General features: G+C 42.0%; 1 protein-coding gene across 1 annotated transcript; it reads right to left on the reverse strand.

Annotated features, from left to right (window-relative positions):
• LOC124065863 (protein FAM53B-like) lies at positions 1-23,124 on the reverse strand. The gene is made up of 5 exons (XM_046401713.1): positions 22,968-23,124; positions 12,333-12,626; positions 10,192-10,246; positions 7,523-8,397; positions 1-1,221 (listed from the first exon to the last, which is right to left on the reverse strand). The coding sequence occupies exons 2-5, from the start codon at positions 12,411-12,413 to the stop codon at positions 868-870; spliced, it is 1,365 nt and encodes a 454-aa protein (XP_046257669.1). The 5' UTR covers positions 12,414-12,626; positions 22,968-23,124; the 3' UTR covers positions 1-867.
• Between the last annotated feature and the right edge of the window lie 2,166 nt (positions 23,125-25,290).

Consider the following 25,290-nt stretch of genomic DNA (forward strand, 5'->3'; position numbering starts at 1 on the left):
TGAGTGCAGGCTGCAAATTTATTTCATGTCCATTCTGTTAAAAGAAAGGCCTTGTATTCTTGCTCCTTCACAAACAGTTACTTAGAAAAATATACACTGATATTAGAACTGAAAACTTTAGATTCAGTGTTGAATTCAAATATACAATTTGCACATTAAGAAACTACAAAAAGGTCAGGAGAGGTCACTTCAACTGAGGCCAGTTCCTTGAAGAGAACAGGGAGAGCAAGCATCCAAAAGAAGGCACTGTCATGTTCCAAACTCCTCATAAAGCTTATTGAGCCTACATTCAGAAAAAAAAAAAAAAAATCAAATTTTCATTTGTGCACAAAAGATGAAAAGGAAGGTCAAGGGTAAGTCTGTGAGGAGATACTTCCTGTTGCTCCCACCCTCCCTGTTTCCATCCCCCACTTTCTCTGGGAACAAAAAAAAAAAAAAAGCTCGAGCTAAATACATTAAAGCCCAGCTACTGCTACAGTACTAAAATATCTATGGTTAGCTGACTTTGGAAAGGTCATCAGGTTGAAAAGACAGTGGGGGCTTTTAAGACTAACCCTCACTTTCCTACTCCTGAGTTAAGCTGAATAGCCAATAAAAACAAAACAAAACAACTAAGGTCACTGCTTTTTGATTCAAACAGTAAGAACGTTCAAGGCAAACGTGTCATTAAGAAGCCAGCCGTTAACAACGTACTTAATCCCATACCATCTTTACCACTTTCCTTATCTTTCTCTTTCACAATTGACAGAAACCTCCTCCACTCTTTCTCGTGACCCTTCCTAATAACTGTCTCTTGGTACATCATCAGTGTCCAATAACTTTCCACAACAGTCCAGACACGGTCTTTTAAAATCTCCTATAAAATGTTCAGTTTCTCTCAATCTGTTCAAGATCCAGCTCACCCCCGAGCTGGAAAATGTCCCTCTGTGTCCCACAATCACCCTTCCAGAGGGTGCATTTACCGCCCACGATGCCTACAGGAGACGTGGGCCCCGAGTCCACGCTACAGGCCGAGTCGCTATCCAGCTCCTCGTAGGATGAATCCTCTTCCTCCTCATCTCCTGCCGCTTCATGCCGTGACTCCAGTCCCAGCTCGGGCATAGCACTGAAGTCCGAATCTGGTTGGCTGGAGGTCTCAGAGGTGGGAGGGGCCAGGCTTGATTGGCAGCCGTCTGTCGCTAAGAGCCCAGCGCAGTTCAAGCTCTGAAAAGTCTGAAGGTTCTGTATAGAGGACACAAAAAGGAAAAAAAATGGCTGTTGATTTGTGCACATTAATTCATGTTCACCTTCTGGCTAATGGGGCTATAAAAGTTTAAGGGGCAATTCGAGCTCAGGGTTTTCCAGAATGGTAGTGTGAGATTGGGTTTCAGTTTAGGCAGCTGAAACCTGGCAGCCTTCCCTTTCAATGACGGCATGTGAACATGTAAACACGAGTGCACACACAAACCATCAAAGAACACAGACAAATTCTAAACCTTCTGGGCTGTCTGAGAAAAACACTGAGATGAGTTGCAGACCACAAAAATGTATCTCGTTTCAAACTGTGCTCCAGGCCAATCTATCTCCTTGGAAGCCACTGGGAAGCCACGAACTGCATGTGTGGATATCTAAACCTGTATAGTGGAGGGTTTTTCTTGCCTAAGCCATTGTTATTTACAGTTTTTATGATGTTTGTAGATCGGCACCCTAGGGAGTGTTGATGAGAATCTCTACATGAACAACTGCCTGGTCGTTGCTCTGAACACTTAACCTTCAAGAGATTTAATTCACTGAGAAATTGTCTCTCGGTTTGCTTTCATGCTCTCTTTGCACGCCAAATTCCTCTCTGCAACAAAGAAAGTCAGTCGTGCACTGCAGTGAAGGGGTTAATGATCTCTGGAGTGCCCCAGCAGCAGATGTTGGAGGCATGGAGGTGAATAGAGATGAGGTTTTCTCTATAGAGCCTCCGCTTACATGACAGACACCTCTAATGTTCCCCAGTGTGTTGGGACATTGCTTTTCCTGTTACAATGAGCAGGGAGTCCGCCTTTCTTAAATCTCACTTGAGTAGTTTCGCTATTATTTCCATGCCGTGACTTAGCGCAAGCCAGAAGACAACTATAAGGCAGGATTTTGGCTGTCCGAGTTAAAGGCTTGCTCACTCTTGCTGGATTTACTTTACATGTACAACTGCTCAAACTCAGGATACTTCATCTGCAAACGCTTAATCATGTGAGGCCCTTGCTGTAGTTACCCCACTGGAGTGGAAAAGGGGATTTCTGAGAACCCTGCTCTCTCTGTTCAACCCCCAGTATTACCCCACTGCTAATTATCACAGCAGCAGAGGAGACGAAAGGAAAAGAGAGAGGAGGGGAGAGAGGCAGCTTCTCCACAATATGCTTTCTATAAAATCTACCGAGGCTGACCGGGGTTGGGGTGGGTGGGTGTGGTGGTGGTGGTGGTGGTGGTGGTGGTGGGGGGGTTGCATTTCTGCTCACTTATACCACTCAAACACATGTAGGCTGTCATGTCTCACTTAACCCACTGAAATAACCTGGAGTTAATCTAATCATTTACTGGCCAATCTTAAAGGGCATTTCAGCGATCTAGTAATAGACTTGGTCAAGGGACCTGCAGTACACATCTTAAAAAGACTGGTCAAATTTAAAGCAAAAGAGACACAATATCCTGATATTTTCTTTCTTTCACACTTCTTGTTTGAAAAGTAACATTTTTTGGTAAATTTCCCAATAATAAAAAGCTCCTCCAGTGCCTCAGACAACACTATAATGTTGTATTCAAGTTGTGAGTGGTACAGCTGCTCCATTATGGCAACAATCACAGCCACAAATATGCTGGTCAGTAGTGAGATCACAATTATTAACTCGACAACTCACTGACTGTGGAAACACAGTGGATTTTCGTCAATTTTAAATATAATTCAGTTAGGCTTGGGAATTCAGTTAAATATACTGACTTATTTAATGCATGATGTTTATTATAATATTGTTTATTGTTTGGTTTACACAATGTGACAAAGGAAATGCAAACCTCTTGTCCTTTTTGCCAGATGCAAGCACTGGTACTGTAACATCACACAAAACACACGCATCAAAATCCAAGCAGCGGCTGGCTTTGAGCAAGTTTTCGCAAACAACAGCTCACTTGACCGTGGCGAGATGAACTAAACATGCCGCAGTCTGGTTTAAAGCAAGTGTGGGCTTTTGGGGAGGGGTGAAAGCGCACCGCTGTGAAGGAAAGGGGTGACAAAACGGGAGAATCCCTGCAAAACAAAAAGCAGCGCAACCGTCGTTTTATCTCAGTAATCTTGTTTTCATCATCATGGGAAAACAACATTGTAATTGAAACTAAAATTCAATTAACTGGTCATCCAAAGTGGTGCTCCTCACAACTGAAACTCATGTGTAACCTTGGTGGAGGGCTCCTTAAAGTCTCAAAATGCAAAAGAAGGTGGGCAATGATATAATAAAAATCTAAAGAATTAGAACTTTATTCCATTCATTAACTCCCCTGGATTTCCCAGAAACCACACATTTTTGTTCATTTATCACCACAACCACAACTTCCACTTCCAAAGACAAACTGAAAGGCAGCTGCTGTGGGAGAAGCACAAGCCAGGAGGTTAGGCAAATATCCTCTTGATAATTAGAGCAAACAACAAACATCACCCTCCTAAGTACTATGGCAAACGACATGTTGTGAACGTGACTAGAAACACACACAGACAAATAAGCGAACATATACAGAGTGGTGTACACTGTGAATATGCAGTTACTTAAATATTAACTTTATGTGCGGTCTCAAAATATGAGTTAATTTCTTCTCATCAGCTCTGTGTGGAATTTGGGTCACATAAACAACATCCACTGACACACTGATCTGTGGAAGACATGCAAACAGACCTCCAACAGCAAACAACTACAAAACAAAAGAGAGGGCAGGGGTGCAAATAAAAGCAGGAGAACTTAACTCATTCCTGACAGCCAGACTACATACTCGCACACCTCTGCATCAATTATCTGTGTTGATGTCTCTGTGTGAACGCTTTGGTTTGCGCACTTGTCTGGTATTCTGCTGTACCACAGAGAAAATGCATGGCACATACTGACAGGTAAGAAAAAGATAAATATGTCAAGTTGGAGCAAAGGTTGAATAAGCAGTGGTAATACATGTGACAGCACACTGGGCTTTGGTGCTTTACAGAGTACCTTCGGAACAAGTCACAGCATGTTGATACATATACGGTGAGCACCACGCCTCAAGACGCCCACCTAGGTGTTCCCATAAGCCTGCAGGGTTTGACGCTCAGCTATGATCACCATGTCTGCCATTCCAGGAATGAAAAGATGGAGACAGGAGGGGCACGGCACAGCAGCTCGAACTTGGGCCAGCGAGAAGATATTAATAGAGAGGAGTGAAGAGTTTGTCCGCCAGCTTCCCTGCAGAAATAATACCCCCTTTCTTCACCCTGCCATCTCTCTCCTGAATGGACGGGCACCCACACATGCATTCACGCTCAACATGCCTCTTTTTACCACCTCTACTGCGAACACAGCTAAACTAAGACTGTCTGTGATTTTCCCTCAAAATGTACAATGAACTTGAGCAGCTGAGGGCTACAAAGATGACACATCCATAAAAAAAATTCCAATAAAAAGCAGCCGGACTGGCCTCACACAGGCCATTTCCTCAAAAGCAAAGCGTGAGCTGCGTCAACCATCATTCAGCGAGTGACCTAGAATCAAGAGATAACATTCCCCTTCTGACAGCTCACTACGCCCATTATGCCAAGGAAAAAACAATGAAGGGCCAAAGTGGAAGGGCAGCCAGGGATAGAGGATAGAGGAGTGAGCTGATAAAAGGCTGACAGGGTGGATATTCCAGGAATTTTTGGGGTGGTCACACGTAAATCCCTACTGTAGTCAAGTTATAGCCTATTAGCATGACATGCATCCCCAGAATTCACACCTGCCTTCATTGACGTGGCTGAGGAATCTAGAGGCCAAATTACACCATGTTCCACTGACAACACACACTGGGGACTTGTTACATTTCAACCCTCACGATCCTTAATCCCCCGAACCTCCAGAAGACTGTCCCAGGAAGACAAGACGCTCCTAGGGGTTTCACAAATATGCACAGACTAGTTTAGATTTTTATTTACCTGCGTTTACAACCTTATTACTCCTCCACACACACACACACACACCTATAAAAAGGAAGAAGTATGGTGGCCAGTGTGTGTAGATGTGAAAAGTTATGACTCTTAATTTACACCCCAAGGCAGGGCTGAGCCTGAGTACTGTGAAGATCCACCCACATCTTAGGAGGGAGAGGGAGAAAGAGTGGGTTTATATAGCCAGAGAAAAGGGCAGCAAGACAGTCACTTCAATAAACACACACTGTCAGGTGGCGAGTTCATACATCAAGTCTCCCGAAACAGCTTAAGTAAAACACTAAAATGGCAGAAATATGATGTGATCCTGACATTTACAGCTGCATGTGCAAATACCTTCCACAAATCAAAGAAAAAAAAAAAAAAAACTAAACAAATTCCCATAAGGAACGCCAAACTCGACCTGATGGTAATTCTGATGGTGTGTCTTTACTAGAACAGACGTAGGTTGTAACCAGTCCCATGATCCCACATTATCACTTCCTTTTCCAGACAGTTTGCCAGCTCCTAGTCTTCCTTTGGCACTCACAGAGGCAAATCACTGAGTCATTAACCCAAGTCCAGTGAATCTTCAACGAGTGCATCTGGGAGTTTCGGGTTATTTCATTTAGCCTGACATAGTACAACCCTGTTTGTTTGGAGGCACACAGGCACACTAGTGGTCCTGGATTGGTTACTTGCAAAAAGACCAAAAAGACAAACAAGTAGCATAGGAAGAGAAATCAAAGAGTGAAATGGGTGTTAAATGACACTGTAAGCGATGCGTACCTGCTTGCTTTCCACTCTCCACGCATTCATGAGAGCGAGAAAGTAAACCTGACAACAACACGACCAATCTAACCTGCACCGTCTGACTCCTTTCAACAGTGCTGAGTACATGCAGGTCAGTTCAAAAACAAGAAAAGAAACCCAAATAAACAAAACAAACTAGAATAAAAGAACTGAAAACAATGGCTGTGCCTGTTAACCACTAAGAACAGATACTATGTGTGCAATCATCCGCAGAGTTCAGCTCCTGCCTTCAAGCATTGCTACAACCGAAGGTAAAGCAAAACTGACTCTGTGTGTTTGTGTATCTGTGTGTACATGTGTGATCATCGTGCTTGATTTTCCCCTCTTAGCTGCTGGCATGACTAGAGGAAACACGCTCGCTAGGCTCCATTACCAAAGCCTTGTTTATCCAACCCTGGCTAGGTCCTGAGAGTGACTGGCTGGGAACACAAATCTTTGGGAAGTAGAAGGGAGGGTGGAGAGATAAACTGATGTTACTTTCTAATAAGAGAAGAAGGACAAAATTTCTGTTACAGGAGGTATCATAGGGGAAAATTTAGCGGATCATATGAATGTTCTGAGTCATTATATTGTGTCGGTGTACAGTGGCTGCTGTTGGTGCTTCAGCTCTTATGCTGAACTTCAGGAGTATTCAAATGAATAATGAAACAGGATGTAATGTGAGGTATTAAATCAAGATTGTTCCGGCCTCTGTGAAAACACCATAGCGCTGCCAAGCATCAAAACAGTACATGTCATTAAAATACTTCTGTGGTTCTATTTTGAGTTTGAGTTTATACTCTCTGGCTGTTCCACTGCTTCCTCTGACCTTACAAAAGAACAAACAAACACTTGTCATGGGGAGAGCAATTCGGAGTTCTGTGCATCCAAATATCACCACTGTTAATCACCTTTGGTTGCTCTGAGCGACAGATAGTTCACAGAGAGTAAAGTAATCGAGTGAAGCAGTACAGGGAATCAAAGACGGAAACACTGGGTCAAGGTTTTCAGAGAGGAAGTAAATGAAAGGTGAGGGGTCCAACCTTTTGATGGGCTGTTTACCCAACAGAGTAAATGAAATGATAAACCGGAGCTGGGCTTGCTAGAGCATGGCGCTAAGCAGCGTGACCGAACATAAGGAATGCTTCTTCAGCAAGCACCACTCCCTGAGCCAGAGGGAGGGAGGCCTGAAATCACTTAGCACTAAAGCCTTGGATCGACGACCCACAAAACTTAATTCAGCTTGATTTAATCCTGCCCTGATCAGATTCAGAGAGAGAGACAGGCCCGGTTACGTATGAGGATCTCTTGATCTCCCCCCCTTGGTCGAAGAACAAAAAGTACTTGTCTGGGTGGTAAAGGTGTCTGGTCCAGGATTTAACTAAATTAAATAGAGGACATTTTGCAGCATTAAAGCAAGATTAGAAATAAGCTGACGCAGATATGTTTAATCACTAAACGACTGTGATAATAAACCCTGATAGGAGTCAAATTATAATAGCACACATTCAAACACATGTGAGTGTGTGAGCTTGTCTGAGCGAGTCAGCATTTACTTAAACATTTCCAACTAACCTGAGTCATCTTTGCCAGGTCCAGAGAGGGCCTCTGCTCTTGGGCATCTTCTGGTCTCCTGCGCTTCATACCAATCTTTTTGTCATTTAGCACACAGGGCTGGGACCTGCTCCGAGATAGACACCCTGTGCCTCCGGCTCTCTGGCTGGCACGCCTGCCCAATTCTGGGGTGGAGTCTGGAGAGCTGGCCTCCGATGCCTCTTCCCTGTGGAGCTCTGGTAGGCTGATCTGCTCATGGGAGAGGGAGAGTGGCCTGAGGAAGTGCTGATGGCAGGAGTGGTGATGATGCGAGGAAGGAGAGGTAGGGGAGACTGGAGAGGCAGTGAACTGAGGGTGGAGAGGCAGTCGCTGGTTGAAGAATGGCAGGTCAAGAGATCCATCTGAAGGGATGCTGGAGCGTGAGGGCAAACTGAAGCTAGAGCTACGCTGCATGGTAGGAAAATGACTGCTGGAGAAACCCCCTCCTGCCCGGACACTTCCTCCACTGTGGCACCTTCGTTTCTCTACCGCTGTCCACACTCGGGAGCCTTGAGGCTTCCAAGATGAGCGGAACCCACAGAATTCATCAGAGAATGACAGGGAGCGACACTGACGTTTGCTCGGGGGTGCTGTAGGAGCTTGGCTGGTAGCTGTAGTGGTGTAGTGTGCAGTGCTGGATGCAGAGCGGGAGTGGTGGCAGGCCACGCTGCCATCGCCAAGGCTGAGATCTCTTATCAGACTGGTGATTGCTGTGGCGCTGCCTGGCTCCTTGGCCCAATGCCAGCTCCCCGGCTCAGGCATCACATCCCACAGGCTCTCCAGACTGGCACCAGACTGGCAGGGTGCTCTCTGCTGGATGGCACAACTTTGCCCCAGGTCCAGCCACCTATCCGCCTCTGCAAAATTCAAGAAGTACCAGTTCAGCTACATTGTCCGTGATCACAGCCCTTTTAATGTGTCCCTATCTGTGCAACAAGTAATACCTAACTTTATTATGTTAATTATAGCATGATACAGCATTGTAGCCTTGAGGAAAGCAATGATATCTGAATGGAACACTTAATACTTAACCACACAGACAGAAAGTACAAATAAACAGAAATAAGTTTAATGCATGAGGGTATTTCTGCTGTGAGGGCAACATGCCCCGAAAAAAAGGAGATTATTGACTGGTAACTGCAGAAGGAAAGAAACTGAACATAAAGATAACACAAACACAACACGAAAAGCACAAAAATCAGAACATCATAAGCACTGGCGCACTAAAAAATTAACAATTTGTCATCAGTCAGTTGTCTTAAGATGAATGAATGGATGGATGAATTGAGATAAGAGGAAATAACAATGCAGCTGCACATTTTAAACCAGTACTGCCTGTGTGCAACTGTGCTGAAAGCTGCAAAACAAAAACAAAACTGACAACCAGATGTCATTTTCTGCAAGCACAGTGGCATTTTAAAACCGACATTCAGTTCTCAATGCATTACAACAAATCTGTTTTTTCGAGTCTGAAAAAGTTTCGTTCAACATTACACGGTTTAGTGGCCGACAGCATGTCTCAGTGAGATCATCGTGTGCTTTGCCTGATTATTTTTCACATTAACAGGCTAGTCCAGCAAATGTTACGGGTGGGCAAAAGTAAAATATACATTCCCGACATTCCTATTTAAAACCTGGACCAATGATTGCCGATTCCTAAAACATTAACTACATATTACAATAACAATCAGCCAGTGAAACAGCTGGCAACTGTCTCACCATCTGCACAAAAGAGTCTATCACATAGCTCTGGGAGATAATACACCTACAGTCAAGTGCCATAGTGAATTGAACCACCAAGCCAAATAATTAAGTTGTGAATCTATTGAAGCTCTTGGCAAAAAGAGCCCCCTGGCTGATTCAAATCCCATCCCTTTGGATGCTTGTCTCTAATTCTGGCATTCTCTCTCAGACTGGTGGACGGAAATCATTGTTTTGGGCGGACAAACAATGTACGGGGGTTACAGTGACGACCTGACAGGAATGTTAGAAAAACAACTTGACAAAGGGAGAAAGGGATGAACTTCAAAAGGCCACCCTTATGAAAGCAAGAGACAGAGTGCTGGTTGAACTAACAAGACATGCAAGACAATGTTAATGTCAACATTAACAGTGGAGACATTAAGCCACGCTCCTCCCTGTGACGTCACCATCCCTCACCCACACACCACTGCCTCCCCCCAAAAGAAAAAGAGGATGGTGAGTAATAGCAGGAGCTTGTATTAACAGCAGCTTGTCTTTTAACACAGGGGGTAATTACTGCCACACTAACAGAGCCAAAGGGAAATTGTTGACATAGGCAACAGCATATTCAATTACAGTTCACTCCCATGAGAGTGGTGTGCAATGTTGTGTGGAGGCAGGTGCACCCTGATCATGAGAGGGGGATGAGTGACAGAAGGAGAAAGGGAGAAGTGAGAGCCCGAGCAAGACAGAGGGGATAAACAATGAGACAGTTATAGTGTGGGGGTCGCTGACCTTGAGGGTTCAACTTATCAAGGGATTAAGTGGGCCATCCATTATGTCATTACATTTGTAAAATTATGTTACGACAAAGGGATCCTACCTCAATCATTCATACTGCCTTGGTCTTAAGCAAATGCATTTTAATGCATGAAAGAGGAAGAAAGGCATAAATGGGGATAACTTACCCACAGTTCCACAGGAGAAGAGGGTGGTCCCCCTGCTCATGGTGTGGAGGTCACGCTGTGGAGGACAGGCAGACGCAGAGGCCAACAATCAGGGAGATAAACCAAAAAAGCAGGGAGCAGAAGTCCATTGCGTTTGCACTCAAATAACACAGACACGATATTAATTTCGCCTCTGCGTTACTTAAATTTACATTAATGTAAAGTAATGTAAATTTACATTACAAACAGCGGCAGTCAATGTCTTTATATTTACAATAGATCAAAAGATGTGTGATGTAATCTTAACGGTTATGTTTGCAGTGATGAACCCACGGAGAATTAACAAGTTTTTCAGCTCCTTTCTGTTTATTGTTTTAGTTTTACAACGTGCAACTTCACACTCATTGCCTTTCTGTTCTGCTGGACTCAACGCTCTACCTGCTCGGCACCAGTGGAACACAGTCAAAGCTGAGGAACATAGTGTAGCATTTAATGGCTAAAGAGCCAGATATTTCTCATGGGAGTTGGCAGACACAAAAAGAGCAAAAAGGGAGAGTGAATATTGGACTTAGAATCATGAAGCTGAGAAAAACACATCTCAAGAGGAATGCCAATTTTGCTCCAGGTCTGCTGGAGTTACAGATGCAAGTTTTACATGTTAAAGAGTATTTTCACAATGTGGTGCCTCTACTTTTACTGAACACGTCTTCCATAATTGTGCCAAGCCAAACTGTGCAAGTGGCTGAACGCAGACAGAAACTGCTACCTTATGCTTGCTCTTCTTTATATGTGTAATACAACAAATAAATTTCTACACTAAAGCCGCATTATTATTTCACGCTTTTAAGGTCAGATTGAAATTACAAAGTTTGGTCAAAGTTCACTGTTGACTTTCAAGATGATGCTGGACAACATTTTTTACCCTGTACTCAAATGAACAAACTTCATGTCTGTCAGTTTTTATGAAGAACAAAGGTTTACGGAGTATAAAACAGTTCTCTCAACCCACGCTTCTCTTCTACAACACCTATTCTCTCAAAGTTCACTTCTGACAACAGGGTGGTGGCTGTCTGCACAAAGGACGGAAAATGCAGTGATACAATGCTCTGACTCATCTTGAGGTTACTACCACAACAAAAAAAACATTTTCTAAGATACAAGACACAGAATCAAACATAAAGGCTTACATGATGCAGAAGACGATTAAAAAAAACAATTACACTCAAGCCTTTATCATTGTTAACTGATGAGTGAAAATGTGATATTAAGCTAGGTTAAAGAACAGCTAAACTGTGCAAAGGCCTTCATATTGTATATCGATTTGTGAGGCTTGCCATCTTGTTTTTGATGTTAATCCATGTTAAAGAATTTTTCTGATACACCCCTGCTGGAGAGCCTGAATTACTGTTTAGATTTTGGAGATCGAATGATTACAGAATCTGCAATGGGGCAGAGACAGCAGCAAGAAGAGTGAAAGCTTTGATCAAAGCACAACTTTTCACAAAACTCATCTTCTGCCACAGAGCAGTGAGATAAAAATAAAATGTAAATATTCCTTATTCTATTTTAAGACAATTTCTACACTGAAACCAAGGTGTAGGAAATAGAAAATTTGTCAACTGTTGACAGGTCTGTAATGTTAGCCCTTTCTTAGCACAAGCATCTAAACTAAATATTTTGGCTGAATTTTCAGTCAAAAATGAATGAAAGCCTCCCAGGTTCAGTCACATTTACTTGTTAACGTACACTATATGTAAATCCACGTCTAACCTAGCATCTCCACTGGACCTCTGAGGTGCTAACATGACATTAACGGTTGGTAATATACAAAGATAAGAATCTGTTGTAGCTGTGGAACAATGTTATGTTATTAAATCATTTGTTAAACTGGGCTACACACATCCTGAACCTCTTGCTACTGAATGCACAAAAATGATACACAACACGATAAAAGATACAGATCTTTGTGAACTGTCTTGCGTGCTTACGCACATTGTGCAGGTGAGTATGTGGGACAACGGATGGCACGCGGTCATGCACATCACTGACCTATGAATTTTGCTGACTGCCGCCTAACGTGTGAAACACTGTAAAGATCCTTAACTGCAGCAACAGTTAACAACCAGGTTTGCTTTGTGTTAAATTCAAAAGGTTTCTCTCACCAGCCGTCTCTCGATGTTCTCGGACCTTACATCATTGACACCCTTCTTCTTTTCCAGTGTTTTCAAGAAAATGATCACCATTGTAGCATGCAGCTCTGCTCCAGTCTATTTGGATGCAGAAGAAGGCCACAGGCAGCCATGTTAGATGAGGGTGGAGGGCAGAATGTGCATTTGGGCGAAACAGACGACTGGTTGGTGACCTCCCATTTGCAGAGCAGCCCTCAAGTGCTGATGATTTTAATTTTGGTGGTCGTGGTGGAGATATGAGGGTGTCTCTCACAACTGAGCCGATCCCTGTGTGGATAGAAAAAGATGATTGAAAGAAAAACATAAATACTCGTTTAAATAATGACCCAAGTTTTCTTTTAAGATATTTTCCATTTTGGCACACAGTGTCCACACACACACACAGACACAGACACACACAACAATCCAGTTTCTGGGTGTGTCTGGCAGACAAGACAAGGAAAGAGATGGGCCTGAACACACCTCAGGTTTGAGTATAGCCCAAAACAACTTTTAGGCAAATATTACATAAATATAGACCAAAACAAAATGTTTACAATTTTTTCATAAATCTACTGAAGGAAACAATATAAGGCAAGCTTCACATTGATCCTGTAGTGCAACTGCGTGAAGAGAAGCATGCAAACTGCAGTTCTTGTTCTGTTTTTCAACAGCACACGGTGCAGGAACTAAGTCCAAGAAGACAACATAAATATTATGATCCACTAAACCTGCAGAGTAGAACTTTTGTCTGTGTTTTGTCTTTCAATGATAGCAATTACACAAATACTGTTTATGTACTTATAGAGACATAGGCTTTGCCATACTCTTATTTGCTGTAGCCCTCTTTGTCACTATGGTCACTCCCCCATTCAGTTCTGGCAAACCAGACTTTGCTAGTTGATGTAAAATGCAAGGCTACTGGTGTACCAGGGTAGAAAAGTCACCACTGGTTGTTTTTTCTTCAATGAGAAAGAAGGAGGACTTTTAAAAAGGTAGCTGAACTTTTATTAATTAATTTATTTATTTTTAAAAAAACATACTAGAAACAAATTATTATACAATTTTTTGTACCTGTGTGAATCTATGCTTCACATGTGTGGATGTTGTGCAATATAGAACATATTATTTATGTAGGATTTTTTTGTGCCAACTAAGTACTTAAAAAAAAAAAGAAAAAAATCACACAGGCTCTTTTCAATCCTAAAACAAACAATTTTTTGCAAATCAATTACCGGTATGTTTTTAAATTGACTTGGGGGGGAGGGGGGGGACACCACACAGAAGGTAGTGCTTTCAAAACTGACCCATGGTTGAATGTAATTGCTGGCTCCGCCCCAAGGATACATTTTTACCAGCAATAATTAGATGAATAGCATATTTTCACTGGTGATATAGTTGGAAAGCAAAAAAAAACAGACTTATGTTTTTCCATTCAACATTTACAACTCTGACAGTGAGTTCTCCATATAGCTCAAGCGCAAACAAAACATGTAGCCATATGCTATACTGTTTCCTTATCCCAGTGTATAATGGAATATTTGGCATGTCAATGTAATCCAAAGAACATATGATATATTAAACATGCTGTAAAAGAAAGCAAATTTTACTGAATCCATGCAAAAGGAATCACTCGCATCACATGTCTACAGATGTGGCTAAGAAACACGAATAGATTGGAAACATATTGTATATGCTGCTGTGGTTGCCTAATTGGCTGTCAGCAGATGGTAAAGCACAGTCAGTAGCTGCTACACTAAACACCAGCTCTTAGATACTTGGAGCAAGTTACATGCAAGGCAGATGATCCATATGTTTTTTCTGATGAATAACATGCCTTGTCATGTTTGCTCTACTCAGCCTTTCTGATACTACTTAATGCATAAGGAGGATCTAGCTAAATGATGAGCAGGTACTTTCTTTATCCTTAGTACGAAAAAAAAAAGTCAGATCTGCAGCGACCTTCAGTTTGAGCTTGTCTCCTTCATTACCCAACCACCAAACACACCGACAGCGAATTAAAGACTACCAGCATGGTTCAAAATGATCCCCCAAATCAACTGTGAGTTAATGACAGCTTTCTACTGTGGAGCAACACATGAGGCTAATGGATCTTCCAGGCCTACAATGTTATTCTGCCCATGTAGCATGTGGTTTCAAGGTAAGTGAGGGTTGTTGCACTTATATAACATACTTTAGAGAGAAGCATGCAAGTGTTCCCCGGGTATTTAATGAGTTGTGTGGGACAGTAACTTTTGCAAAGAAAAGAACACATAAAAGAAAAGATGGGCAGGTTGCTCACACAGGGATTTGATAGAGCAATTTTACACCAGTCAAGTCAAATCTTGTTGCTTCACTGTCTCATCTCTATCCCTCTCCAGCCCCATGACTACATGAAAACTATAAATGATTCATGTAGGCCTGCCCCAAACCAACTGCCAGCATATGACTCCCATTATCTCCATTTATCTCGAAGAGTCAGTGGAGCACAACTGGGCCTCCGCAGGCAAGAGGGTCTGGTGCTGGTGGTGGGAGTCAGAGGTAGAGAGAAAGTTCTTCTTGATCAGTTTTAAAGATTACTCTACTGATTAAGCCTGACACTGAAGAATGGTTGTGGCAACGTAGTGTGTGTGTGTGTGTGTGTGTGTGTGTGTGTGTGTGTGTTAGACTGGGAGTCATGCGTAAATGTTGTTAATGTGTGCTTTTGACTGATGCTGTTAAGGAGTGTGACGTGTTCCATCAGGACTTAAAGAGCACCTTGAGCCATGTGTGTTTGTCTGTACATACATGCCTGTTCATGCTAACCTGCACTTGTGTACTTGTGTGTGTGTGTGTGTGTGTGTGTGTGTTGTAGTGTAACTGGCAAGTGGGGTCATGGGAGAGGGCAAACCGAGTGTGAAGTCAAACCTGACCCGCAGCCATGCTTTCTTAATGAAGCGACTCCTCACGATGGGGAAACCAGAGCTTAATAGAGAGAGAACTGTCAAGGAGATTTTCACAGCTTAAACTGAGCCTTGGCTCACTGTCTGCAAACTTTGGTGTCATACTATAGTATCAGTTTGCATGACACCGCACCTACAAGTTTGATTGGTCGGACTCTTACAGTAATTTCCATTGTGTGGGGTATTAAACAGCCCAAATACCTTCATGCATATTTTTACATCCTTCACTGAGAATCATTCGATGTCGTTAACATAAGCCAAACCAATCAGAAAAAAAGGGGAGTGGCTTAAAACATGATTTGACTCACCCCCCTTAATACTCCCTTAAATTGTCAAATGAAGCGTGACCGTGCGACTGGGTGTGCTGATGCTTCCTTCTGATTAGTTTAATTGGGAGAAATTTGACATTTTTAGGACAGCTGCCATGTTTTCCAGTTTGACAAGGAATAGCAGATCAGCCAGTTGTAATCATGACTATGACAGGCTCATGTAGCCCTAGTCATCTAGTTATTCTACCTGCAATAATGCCTAGCCAAAGCAAACGCCTACTGAGAAGGAGCAACTTCTGGCTTTATTATCAAATCTGCTGTAATTGCACAGCTGCCATATCACATTTGATCAGAAACCAGCTGAAGGAAAGCTTCATTGCTAAATGGAAACTATGATAAGTTTACTGTTGGGACCTATAAAACATTCTGGGTTCATGTAACTGAATTTGACCTCATTTGTGGACTGAAATCTAATGGTAATTCCTCTCAGGTTTGTGTATGCTGCAGCTCTTGGCTCACAATAGCCAGTGACTCAGGAGGGCACTGGAAAGGGCAGCTAAGATAATATGGCTCCTTGCCCAGGCTGTGATTTGTACAGGCAGATGAATAGAAGCCTATTTAGGGCCCCCCTAAAGTTCTGTGACGGGGTGTTTGGTGTCCATCACCAATTGGCTCTGGTTACTGCATACTTGTGCGGAGCGCGTCTGGTGTCAAGACTTTGATCGGTGGCTACAGCTGAAAAAAAGAAAAAAAGAAAAAAGAAAAACCAAACTCATTTCATACTAATGACGTGAAACGGTTTGTGATGAACTGAAAGTTTTACCTAATCAAACTGGCCTTGCTTGAAGGCATTATCTGGTGGACGAAGCTGGAAGTTTACATCTAATTAATGTAGCCGATATGATTATGGGAAACAACAATAAAACATCAAAAGGAAAAGTTTTGCATGCTCAGGTTTTTTGCAGACAAGGCTGAATAAAAGCGAGAGCCTTTCTTTTGTCATAGTCTGTGGCGTGGACTGTTAATTCAAGGCGAACGCACCGCCACCCCTCTCTTGTATAATGAGGCCGAGGTCATAAAAACGGTCCTGGGGAGGTCAAGACATACCACTGAATGCTCTGGCCATCACCCTAGTATCCACTGGCATGGTAACACTGGCCAAAAACAACACGCCATCACAACACTAGATCTTCAAAAGTGCATCAACAATGGAGAGCTCATTCACCCAAACTTTATGCGTTGTCAGTAGTCGGGTTTTGGCTTCCTTCTGCAGATTCCCCTGAAGGTTCCTCTAACGACAGTCCATCAACCTCAATTAATAGAGCCACCACTTAAAGTCCGTACTACTAAGAAATTTAAAAAGATCTTTCCTTTAATCTTCAGAACAGGAGGTGCTAACAGCAACCCAAGAAGAAAACAGAATCAAGAATGATAACTCAGTAGAACTTGAGAAATGGTCTTCCTCATTAAGTCAACCTGTAAGTCAAGGTAATGTTGACATACTTATTACTGCTTAGACACACAAGTATAACATGCATAGGCAATTACACTTCCCTTTTCAGTATAAGGGCTGTGCTTCCCTTGTGGTCATGTGCCGCTGCTGAATTGGGTGTGGAACGCACTGACTTCATTACCAAATACACAAAGAGGGACAACCCCAAGTGATTCACAAAGCATTGTGACACCGAGTCAACTTCAGATAAAATTGTTCTTCTGCTTTCAAAAGGAATACACAAGACCAGTGCAGCAAACATTACATCCACATCCTGATTTTACATTGACATTCTAATTAAGTAAGATGCACCATAAGGTGACTAGTGACTTGTCTTGGCCTAACTACGTTAACGCACATGTGATAACTTCAAGATAAGCATACATGTGTGCTATAACATATCTGTTACTGTTACATCAACTGCCAGAGAGTAGATAAGTAACATGCAGTGTGTAATGTCATATTATATAGTCGTAACACCAAGACTTAAAGGTTTTTTTCCAAGATTTTTTTCACAGATATTCCTAGGGGCCAGTTTCCCTCTCTGCCTTACTTCATAAAACAGCTGCTAGGTAGTACACTGTTTCTAGGAATTTAATAGGTAGCCATAGCAACCCAACACCAAACTCTAAACAGTGACCAACAATGACATGAAAAAAGCAGACATCACCCAACCTATAAAGAATTATATCTGAACAGCTCATCATTTCTTTATCAGTGTGTGTGTTTGTTATAGGATACTGAGCTATTGAACAAAGCCAGTTTACCAAGCTGCAGCATAGCGACATGAAACCTGCAAACACAACACAGCTTTTCACTTTAGGCAGCCTGGAATTTATTTAGGGTTGAACGGTGTGTCTCAGATGAGGACTTTGTTAACTAAAATCTTAAGAAGCCTGACAGGCGTAGGATCAGGTGTTTCAGTTTTGAGCAAAGGAAGGTATGGGGCCTCTTGCCCCCTGAAGTGACCCCGGCATGCCACGACTCTCCATACACCAGGTACCCCACTAATTACACTAACCCCTCCCTCATCTATCCCTGCCTTTCCATCTGTGGTTTCTTCCATTATCCATGAGTGCCTGTTCTGTTCTGCGCACACTAACCAGAGCCTTAATCCATCAGGGATACATTACATGGGAGACTCCAGCGATGCTAGCAATCCCCTGCAATTGCTCGGCTGAATAAGGGGGGGGGACCCTTTCCCCTGTTGTGTAAGCAGGTGATGTTATACAGATTGTCACTACCAATCAACCAATAATGTGTCATTACTACCCTTACATAATATCTTGCTTACATTGTGAAGGTGTATTAAAAGGTGAGCTGAGTGCGTATGGGTGGGAGAATGTCAGAGAGAAAACCCGGAGCAGCATTCCATCGGTCCATTCATTCATTCACGAGGGGGCTCAGCTCACCGTATGGATCCTAAGACTGCTCATTATAATGCGTACTAGGGCACTAGGGGTGTAAAACAGATGTCATGCAATGCTTGCAAGTTCCCCAACTTCTTGAGAGTGTTTTCATGAAACCATCTAAGACTTTAATTTTAAAATGTCCATCACAGTAAGGTTTACTTGTGTCCTCACAGTGATGACTGAACTTAATCTAATCATATCAAATCATACTGTGGCACAATGTGTGACTTGATCTAATTTTTGCTGAAAGATTCTGAAGCAAGTCAAATTGTTGTTAAGTTTCAGTAGTTGCCACCATACTGTGTAGTGATGATGTGCAAATGCTGGACAAGAAGAAAGTAGCATGAGCAGAGCCTTTTGTGCATCCATTTTTTATCAGGCTAAAACACAAGATCAAAACAGTTCCTTCCTAGCCAAAGGAAAGGAAACAACACTTAGTGTAACTGCCATTCATCATGAACCAAGAATGTAATAAAGTAGTTTCAAAATGATGATGATTTAAATGAGTATGAACCCTGTCCTGCAATTTAGTCACAACAGCCAACAATAAATCCACATACATTTATTGGTAATGTTCACTTGTGTCCTCACAGTGATGACTGAACATTGTTGTTGTTTTAAATGTGAGCTGCTGTGTCCTTGAGGGAATGACTAAACTTAACCTAATCATATCAAATCATACTGTGGCAGAACGTGTGACTTGATCTAATCTTTGCTGAAAGACTCTGAAGTAAATTATGTTGTTGTTAGTTTCAGCAGTTGCCACGATACTGTGTAGCGATGATCTGCAAATGTTGAACAACAAGAAAGTAGCATGAGCAGAGCCTTTTTTGCATCTATCTTTTACCAGGCTTTAAGATGGAACAGGACAAACTAAAGATTTGGAAAAAGGACAAACTAAAGACTGGCTCTAATTACACACAGTAATGTAACCTTCTGTTAGATCTCCTGAATGTACTTCCTGACATTCTGCTCAGATCACTGAGCTGATCTGCTGCCATCGATGACAATTCTTGCTGCTTGCTGGTGCTCATTCTTGTGCTGTTGTTTGAAATGCCCTGCAGGAGTATGTACAACATGCTGACAGATTCAACCCAACTTAGCGAGAACCAATTACAATAACCCATAAAGGCCTACAGCCAGGAGTTGTGACACATGTCGCAATTATAATTGGGCTTCCTTGTGCAAGCAGGATTGTCAGGACACATTGGCTCTGTTCTCAAGCCGAGGCCTGCACAATGAGCCGTGTTTGGAGGATGTAACACATCAAGTGTCAGGCTTGCATGTGGAAAAGCTGTTGTAGTTAACTGTAAAAGTCTTCTACTTTGGTTAGGTTTTGCCACAGCTGTGGAAAAGAGGTACTACAAATATGTCAAATTAGGCTGCCTGTTCCTAACAGAAGCTTTCATTTCTCTTTTTTCTTTTTTTAGACAAAAAAAAAAAAAAAAATACACACAAGCATGATTCAGACAGGAGTTATGTGGTGACGGCTGTCATTTTGGGGAGAAGCCAATTCAAAATAGCAAAGGTAAATAAACAGAACAATGCCAACAACTGTCATTTCCTAAGAAGGATTTTATGACACAAGACAACAAAAGCCAAAACATGAACTCATCTGGACTACATTTTTCAGAAGAATACAGCTTATGCAAGGTTATGCGCACACGCAGATACACACAACACCTTTTGCATGCTTTGATGGCATCACACACTGGAGATGCAAACAGACTCTCACTAACAAATCTACGATACTACAGTGCTTTCTTTAGTGAGGGGAAAAAAGTCTTAGAAAAAATTTAGAAATTCATGACAAAACCAAGAGCGGAGCAAATTTCTAAACTTTATGTGATTATTCATAATAACCACATAGAAACACCACAGTGGGATGTGTTGATGGGAGCATTTCTATTGCATCCCAGAATGCTTTTCATCTCTAAGTAGAGTCTGGTGCCTGTCTTGGGGGGTTGGGGGAGTGCTTCTGTGGTGTATGTGAGAATGCCTCTTTTCTTTTCTTTTCAGCTGCAGGTCTTTGGCTCTGTGGGCGTCGAGACGCCAGACTTACAAATCTATCATGTTAATGAGGAGGGAATATACAAAATGAGGAATAACAGCAGCAAATGAAATCACCAAGATTTGTTTTTAGCTCCTTGAATCCAAGTGGCATGATTTCAGAGTGTCTGAAGTAGCAGCAGTTATGACAGCAAGTCTCAGAGAAGAAAGGGAAGCTTCTGAAATGAATAGAGGGTAGCATGGAGGCACAGACAAGCATGGCTAACAACCCTTTTCTGGTAGCTTTGCATAATGCCTCGGGCCAGAGAACAAGGGAAAGAGAGAGAGCGAAGCCACAGCAGTAGTGAAACAGAGAGACAAATGATGAAAAACAGGGAAAAAGCAAGACTGAAATTGAGAGAAAGTCAAAAAGAGTGAAACTGACCGAGGGTGGAAAGTGGCCGAATCTGTGTCAGTGTGTGGACTGAAGGAGAGTTGTGCACACAGAGGGAGAATGGACCTGTGGCTTGCTCAGCGCACAGGCACACAGCTGCCCACTAACAGAATGGGACTCTAATAGGGCCTTTTGCCTTCAACACAAAGACGTTGCAAATGTGTGCGTCTTGAGCACACAGTGGAGTGCAGAGTGATCTCCTTTAAAAACCCACCCATCTTAATTGCTCCCATGAATCACATCTATAGTATGTCCAATGCAAGTCTACAGGCTAACAATGCCAGAGCTGTTTTTGAGTGCAATTGCAGTAGATCAAATTGTGCTTCACTGGAAAAAAAAAAAAAAGCAAAAAGTGATAATCTGAGACTGAGATGAAAATTATTGCTTGTGTCCTCCTCTTAAGTCAGATATAAGGCTGGCTATCAAACCTATTTTGAGTAAAGACCAACTATAAAAAGTGCCATGCATGCTTGATTATTTATTTATTTATTTTTTACACATGCAGTAGGCCTAATCAGATATTTCCACATTTAAATGAGAATAATTCAAACTCTAGTCTGTAATTTACTCAGAATTTCAGGTATTGGCACCACTTATCAATAAGCTCTTTGTAATTAGAAACTAGAGCTGACAGGTGATTAAATCTTTGGTCACCAGCTTTCTGCTTCACTTCCAACCTGAACTTCAGCTTTACCTCACATTTGTGAGAACATTTCTGAACAGGCTCCTTGACACAAATACCTACATTTCCTGTTAACCAAAACGAGCCAGCCATCTCAGAGAATCAAGGACAACTGCTCCCATGGTTGCAGGAAGAAACATTTCCAGGTATGGTTCTCCGATACCAAACCAGTTCTTCGTGGTATTGTGTTTTTGGTGTCCACAAAGATCAACTAACTGCCGTGCAATTTTAGAGAGGGCAAAACATAAGATCAAAACAGTTACTTCCTAGGCAAAGGAAAGGAAACAACACTGAGTGTAACAGCCTTTCATCATGAACCAAGAATGCAATAAAGTAGTTTCAAAATGATGATGATTTAAATGAGTATGAACCCTGTCCTGCAATTTAGCCACAACAGCCACCAATAAATCCACATACATTTATTGGTAGCTGACAACTAACTTTATTTGCTTGACAATAAAATGTTCAGGACAGTTTCATAATTGCGTGATAAAATAAAAAAAAATTGGGTTGCAGTCATAACATTAGACTGTGAATATATGTTTTTACAGGGTTAAAAGGATGCAGGTTTATATTTTTAAAAACTGAAACAAAATTGAGGAAGAACAATGAGGCGCCGATTTTCAACCTCTTCAGCATAAAAACACACTTAAAAAAAAAGAAAGAAAAAACCCTGAGATGAGCAACAAGCGACTCAATTAGCAATTAGAGCCGACTATCTCCGGAGGAAACAAAAACCTAGATGTGCGGTGCAGATTGGTGACAGATATGCTACCAGGCCTCTTGACTCAAAGCAAAAGCTTCACTAAATCACTTCTCAGATGTTCTTTTGAGATGTGTGTCAGCATGAGGTGTAAGGCCACCACACTGCTTCTCCACCTACAGGTAGGCTGGCTGACGAGAGCCCGAGCTTTACTACAACGGCTGATACATGAGGGAGGGAGGGGGTGCAGGCTCAAAGAGCTTGGTTAATATATGCATCAGCCCTCTTGAGCAGGTTATCAATCAGAAACTTTAAATGCCAGCAACAGGTTGGCCGAACAATCGCAGCAGATTTTCTCATGCAGATGGAAAGACAGCCGATTTAGTCTCGAGAAGCTGTAATAACTGACATCCACAAAGAGTCCTAGCAGCGTTTTTAGTTTGTGCCAAATCTGGTTTGAAGTCAGCACAGGCTGATTGATTAAAAGGCCATTTTAAAAACATCAATAAAAACAACAAGATATTTTTCTTTCCTGATTTTTGTCCGAAAATTAAACGTTGTCATGTAACGTTTCACTCACAGAGGAAAACCAGCACGAGCAAAGTAAAACTTCACAGCAAAGCCTGATGATGCATGCCTGAACAGTTAGTTACAACGATCATGTAAGCGAACAAATGCCCTACTACCTGGCCAGCCGAGGCTCTTTCGAAGTTAGGCCATCCTCAACAAAAGAAAAGCAGAACAAATGACGAAAGATTTCTCGCGTTTGCAGCTGCCAGTTCAGCGTTGCCAGCGCAGGACTGAGCAAGACTGCGAGACGTTGAGAGCTCGCTGCTGCTTTCAGTCCTCAGCAATACAATATCCGCGTACGAACAAACCATGTGGACAGGGGGACAGCACAGGAAGAGGGACAGAGCAGGAAACTTGTTTACCGAAGGGAGGGCTACAGTTTTGTTGTTTAGTTGAATTTCGACAACTGATTACTTAAAAACAGCGATAGTATTCAGAACGTGAACACACAAGACGAAAAGTTATTTTAACAATAAAAGTATCCGCCCCTTACGAGTTGGTATGTTCCGCTACGATCCTCCCTCAGGCATCTACTCATGTAAATACCCATGTTGTGTTAGTATTACTATGCATTTCATTGATGTTAAGAAAGTCAGATGCTGATATCTCCGTACTTCAAAGAGAGCTAAATGTACACAAATGAACGAACAAAAAAGTTTGTCACCATGCCCCTGACTCGTTCCTGTCTGTGTTAGTCAGAACCATTGGAAAACGACATGTATGGAAAAAGCACGCAGGGAAAAAACTAGTTAAAAACGACTTTATGATCTTCATTTGTCGTGCTGTAATGCAGCCACGGTGGTCATAATCCCAAAGGTGAATATGTCTAAAAATGCTCTGAAAGAGGAAATCTTTCCCACTTCCACATTGGCTCTCCTGCTATGGAAAAACTTCACTGCTACATGGTAGAGAAATTCAGTCAATCCACGAAAATCCTATTAGGAAACCTTCAAACGTGTTTCCAGGGAGATGGAGTGAAAAAAAAAACATAAATATTTGCAGTATCACACTTGAGAGGTTTAAATGAAAGCACGGTATTCAAACTAGTAAGGCAGCCAGTGGGCAATGGGATCAAGTCTAGAAAGCTTATAGGTTAATATTATGAGTGGAATAAAAGTGTAGCTTCCAACACGTGCCAACCCAAAAGCCATTAAAGTGCTGACGGTGGTAAATGTGCTGTACAGCTCAGTTCAACCCAGCAAGTTCCTGAGTTTTATGTTTTATTTAACTTCAAGGGGGAAAATAATTTTAAAAGATGACAGGAAGAAATGGGTCCAACTTCCCTTTTGATTGAAATGGGCCTTTAAATCAAGAGCCTACAGTATTCAGTGGGGTATGTCTCACATACATGGAGAAGATATTTCCACAGTTTCAAACTAACAAACACACACAATCCTCCATCTAACTATCAGCACATGTCAGAAGCACATTACTCAAACTGAATTTGCATATCGTGATCTGCAGGACTTTGGAAGCAGCTCGTAAATAACACGTCTCTGAAAGTAATGCTCTTTTGAATAATAATAATTACTTTAGTAGTACCAGAACAAAAGAAACTGAAAAACTTCAGCACATAGCAATATGCAGTGGAAGAGGGTGGGCCACAGCGTAGTCATGAAGGTAATTTCAGCATATACTAAAACCTAACGACACTGTGACACAACGAATACGAGTCAGAGACAGTGAGAGTGGATGCTGACAAAGTTTGAGGAGAGGATATTCAATTGAGCTCAATGGAGGTGGCTTTACTTCACAGGAAAGTCTCTGTGAAAGCTGTAAACGTGGGCATAATATGCACATCCAGGCAGGATATCCAGAGCCTTGTAAAATTCCAGGCAGTAATTCTTGTAAAGCTTGCATGTGTTTACTCAACAGCGTGCCTCAGTGTCGGCTGCTCCCATTGGACCACTGCCCCGAGCTTGCAATTAGGATCCAGTTTGGAAGTTATTGATGCTATTGAGGAAGGAAATGACAGATAGGCTTCTCTTCAACAGACGCCATGGCCTCTTGTTTATTCATTATGTCAGACATTGTTAATCATGGTCCTTGGGACCCTAAGCTCTGCTGGTTTCCAGTTTAGCCAATTAAGAATGGACTGTTTTTCACGATGTGAAAGATGGATGCAATTAGCTACCTGGTAAGACAGAACAGTGGATTTCTAACTGTGGGTCAGGACTTTCAACAGGGCCCTTGCAAAGTGGGGATATAAGATGATTTATGGAATAGGGAAAAACTGTTCAGTACAAATAATCATGTATTTTTCTTTCTCTTTAAACCATTATGAAAACATGAATGAATGCATACATCTTAAAACCGAAATTGAATGTCTAAGTCTTGTTAATCATACACATAAATGCATTACAAATAATTCATAACAGTTTCAAATATTTAACATGTGCCCAAATATTCAACACGTGGATCAATAAAGACAATACAAAG

This window comes from Scatophagus argus, chromosome 10 (genome assembly GCF_020382885.2).
Source record: "Scatophagus argus isolate fScaArg1 chromosome 10, fScaArg1.pri, whole genome shotgun sequence".
Lineage (NCBI taxonomy): Eukaryota > Metazoa > Chordata > Actinopteri > Scatophagidae > Scatophagus > Scatophagus argus.

Coding starts and splice junctions, on each gene's coding strand:
- LOC124065863 (XM_046401713.1), bottom strand. CDS start 12,413: ATGGTGATCATTTTCTTGAAAACACTGGAAAAGAAGAAGGGTGTCAAT. Junction 10,247..12,332: donor AGAACATCGAGAGACGGCTG/GTGAGAGAAACC, acceptor TGTCCTCCACAG/CGTGACCTCCACACCATGAG. Junction 1,222..7,522: donor ACCTGGCAAAGATGACTCAG/GTTAGTTGGAAA, acceptor TCCTCTATACAG/AACCTTCAGACTTTTCAGAG.